Genomic DNA, 3,735 nt, shown 5'->3' with positions numbered 1-3,735 from the left:
TTATTCCTCCTGCACGTGTGCAAAGGTGACAGTGTGTGCACCGTGTTAGTACTTGGTTTATGCTATGATCATGATCTCTTGTAGATTGCGAAGTTAACTATTGCTATGATAATATTGATGTGATCTATTCCTCCTACATATGCATGAAGGTGACAAGTGTGCATGCTATGTTAGTACTTGGTTTAGTCTTTTGATCTATCTTACACTAAAGGTTACTAAAATATGAGCATTATTGTGGAGCTTGTTAACTCCGGCATTGAGGGTTCGTGTAATCCTACGCAATGTGTTCATCATCCAACAAGAGTGTAGAGTATGCATTTATCCGTTCGTTATGTGATCAATGTTGAGAGTGTCCACTAGTGAAAGTCTAATCCCTAGGCCTTGTTCCTAAATACTCGCTATCGCTGCTTGTTTACTCGTTTTATCTGCGTTACTACTTGCTGCGTTACTACTGCTTGTTTACTTGTCCTGGGCAAAGCACTTTTCACGGTGCCGTTGCTATTACTTATTCATACCACCTGTATTTCACTATCTCTTCGCCAAACTAGTGCACCTATTAGGTGTGTTGGGGACACAAGAGACTTCTTGCTTTGTGGTTGCAGGGTTGCATGAGAGGGATATCTTTGACCTCTTCCTCCCTGAGATCGATAAACCTTGGGTGATCCACTTAAGGGAAACTTGCTGCTGTTCTACAAACATCTGCTCTTGGAGGCCCAACACTGTCTACAAGAATAGAAGCTCCCGTAGACATCAGTATGAAATAAAAGTTCTCCACACTTTTTGTGCAAACTAGACAAGGCGCTCTATGGATTGAAACAGGCACCTCGAGCATGGTACTCTCGGTTGAGCTCTAAGCTACTTGCTCTTGGCTTCTTTGCTTCCAAATCTGATACTTCTTTGTTTATCTATCGTAAGTCCAATATCACTATCTTTATGCTTATATATGTGGATGACATCATTGTTGCTAGTTCCTCTCAAACTGCAACCCATGCACTGTTGAAAGATTTGAGTCAAGAATTTGCATTGAAAGATCTTGGTGACTTGAATTTCTTTCTAGGTGTGGAAGTACAGAAGGATGATAATGGTATAGTCCTTAGCCAGTCCAAGTATGCTCATGATATTCTGACTCGTGTTGGTATGTTGAATTGTACAGGTGTGCCTACACCTTTGTCTTCCTCTTAGAAGATTACTGCACAACAAGAAGATCTGTTGGGTCCAGATGATAGTACCAAATACAGAAGCTTAGTAGGAGCTCTACAGTATCTAACTCTCACACGTCAAAATATTTCATATGTAGTAAACAAAGTTTGCCAGTATTTGCATGCTCCCAGTATTGTTCATTGGACTGCTGCTAAGCGGATTTTGAGGTATGCCAAGCATACCATGACAGTTGGGTTAATATTTGTAAAGTCTGCGTCTACACTTGTCAGTGCTTTCTCTGATGCAGGCTGGGCGGGTTGTGTTGATGACTGCCGCTCCACTGGAGGATTTGTTGTGTTTTTTTGGACCGAATCTGATTTCCTGGAGTGCTAAGAAGCAAGCTACAGTGTCCAGATCAAGTATAGAAGCGGAGTATAAATCTGTAGCTAATGCAACGGATGAAGTGATGTGGGTTCAGTCCTTGCTTGCTGAGTTGGGTGTTCAGCAGCGACAGACACCTTGTTTATGGTGTGATAATTTGGGAGCTACATATTTATCAGCTAATCTTGTGTTTCATGCAAGAGCCAAGCATATTGAGATTGATTTTTATTTTGTCCGAGAACGAGTATTGAGGAAGGAGCTGGAGACGGATTCATTCCTTCCAAAGATCAGGTTGTTGATGGATTCACTAAGCCACTGCTTTATCGGGCTTTTGAAGATTTCAAGCATAATCTTAACTTGTCGAAGTTGTAATTAAGGAAGAGTATTAGAGATAGAGTTTGGAAACCGATATGTTTTGTAATAGGATTCATAGTTCCTGTAGAGTTCACAAACTCTACGTCACGTAAAACTTCCTTCCATATATACATGAGATCAAAGCTCTTGAAAATCATCCAAGTAGATTAACTACATGATCATATTACGTTTTGATACGCGGCAGGTGGTGCAGAAGCGTGTTTAGGCTTTAGAGATTAGTTCTAAAATATTGCGGCTGATATCATGAAAGAAAGAGTATAAATATTGGTGTAATATAATATTGGATGTATTATTAAGCCTATCGGAGCAAACTCGGAGCAAGAAGCCTGTTCTATAGATAAGAAGACACTGGGGGTGGATTACAGGCCGGTCTTATGGAGTACTATAAGTTCCAAGTACCGTATATATGGTGGCAGTAGTTTATTATGTAACTGGGGCGAGGGCTACTGCGGAGTTGGAGCGTAAGGCGCGTACGGGGGCCAATACAGTTGAAGCTCAAACTTGTACGTGACCGTGGATCCCCGCAGGTCCACCGGCGACGACCGGACGTAGCCCACGGCATACGCGAAGTCACCGGTGCCGCCCACCACCGGGTAGTCGGACGGCCCGATGTTGTACGTTCCCCCGAGGATGGACACGGAGCCCCGGTGACCTCGGTGGTGGATCGTGATCTTGGCCAGCGACAAGCTCAACAGTCCGTCGAGGCTGGTGGTGATGGAGGTCCCCTCCGCCACGCCGGCCACCGGGGAGGCCCTGTCGGCGTGCACCGTCAGGTTGTCGCGGAAAACGTAGACGGTGCCGAAGGGCGTGGTGGTCTGGCTGACCGCTGCGCCGGCCACGCCGTCGACCACCATGTAGGCGGTCTTGTTGATGGTCTCTTGCTGGTACAGGGTGAAGCTCAGCGTCCTGCCGCCATGGCCGTCGTCTCGGGTCTTGTTGCTGCGTGACGGTGCGGCAGCTGCAAGTGAGAAGAGCTGGAAGTGCAACACAATGGCGATCAAGCACAGCAGCAAGCTCGCGGACCGGGTGTTGGTAGCCATTGATGGGTTTGCTGTTTGAGCCACACTAGCTACAAAGCTTCTCTATAAATAGGGCCGCTTCGAGTCGATCGAGCCTTAGTGTCAAGGTTTAGTCCTCACGAGATTTCACACTGAACTGTTGGTCTTGGTCCAAGTCAAGCCGTGGTACATGTTGCTGAATGTTCTCTGTTTCTCTCTCTATCCAAGGAGATATATGGTTCGCAACCCTCGCCGGGCGTTAGATCTCGTGACCCGAGGCACACGGCCGCTCGTCGTCTCAGCAGAGGGCCACAAACCTTGACAGAACAGAAACAGAGAAGATTCAGCAACACGTACCACCGCTAGCTACAAGCCTACAAGGCTACAACAACCAAAACAGACTTTTGACTGAGAGAAACAGAAAACATGCAGCAAACTAGAAGGATTTGACGCGCTTCCCCGCGCCCAGAGATTGGGCATTGTTTGAGAGGGGATATTCCGCAACTAGTTGCGCCCGCACCCCATTTTTGTTCTGACATTTTTAAGTTTCCAAAAAATGCAAACTAAAATTCTAGACATATATTTTATTGTATCTTGTTTATCTGTGAAATTTCATCCAAAAATATGTCAAAATGTGGCCTACACAAAAAGAACAAATGATTTGTAAATTGTACGTGACACTATTTACGTACGTCTTCTCTTTTTTACACATGTCACATTTTGACATATTTTTGGATGAAACTTCACAGATGCACAAGACACAACACAATGTATGTCTAGAATTTTAGTTTGCATTTTTTGGAAACTTAGAAGTGTCACAACAAAAAATGGGGTGCGGACG

At 44.9% G+C, this 3,735-nt stretch overlaps 1 protein-coding gene across 1 annotated transcript; it reads right to left on the bottom strand.

The window, feature by feature from the left end:
* Window positions 1-2,339: 2,339 nt before the first annotated feature.
* Window positions 2,340-2,936, bottom strand: LOC124674108. Its single transcript, XM_047210140.1, has one exon. It carries the CDS (start codon window positions 2,934-2,936, stop codon window positions 2,340-2,342), a length of 597 nt encoding a protein of 198 aa, XP_047066096.1.
* Between the last annotated feature and the right edge of the window lie 799 nt (window positions 2,937-3,735).

Source organism: Lolium rigidum, chromosome 7 (assembly GCF_022539505.1).
Source record: "Lolium rigidum isolate FL_2022 chromosome 7, APGP_CSIRO_Lrig_0.1, whole genome shotgun sequence".
NCBI classification, from domain to species: Eukaryota; Viridiplantae; Streptophyta; class Magnoliopsida; order Poales; family Poaceae; genus Lolium; species Lolium rigidum.
The sequence above is the reverse complement of the archived record's forward strand: the minus strand, read 5'-3'. Positions and strand labels throughout refer to the sequence as shown.

What these genes read in the sequence shown, in the direction of transcription:
- LOC124674108 (XM_047210140.1), bottom strand. Translation starts at nt 2,936, where the DNA reads ATGGCTACCAACACCCGGTCCGCGAGCTTGCTGCTGTGCTTGATCGCC.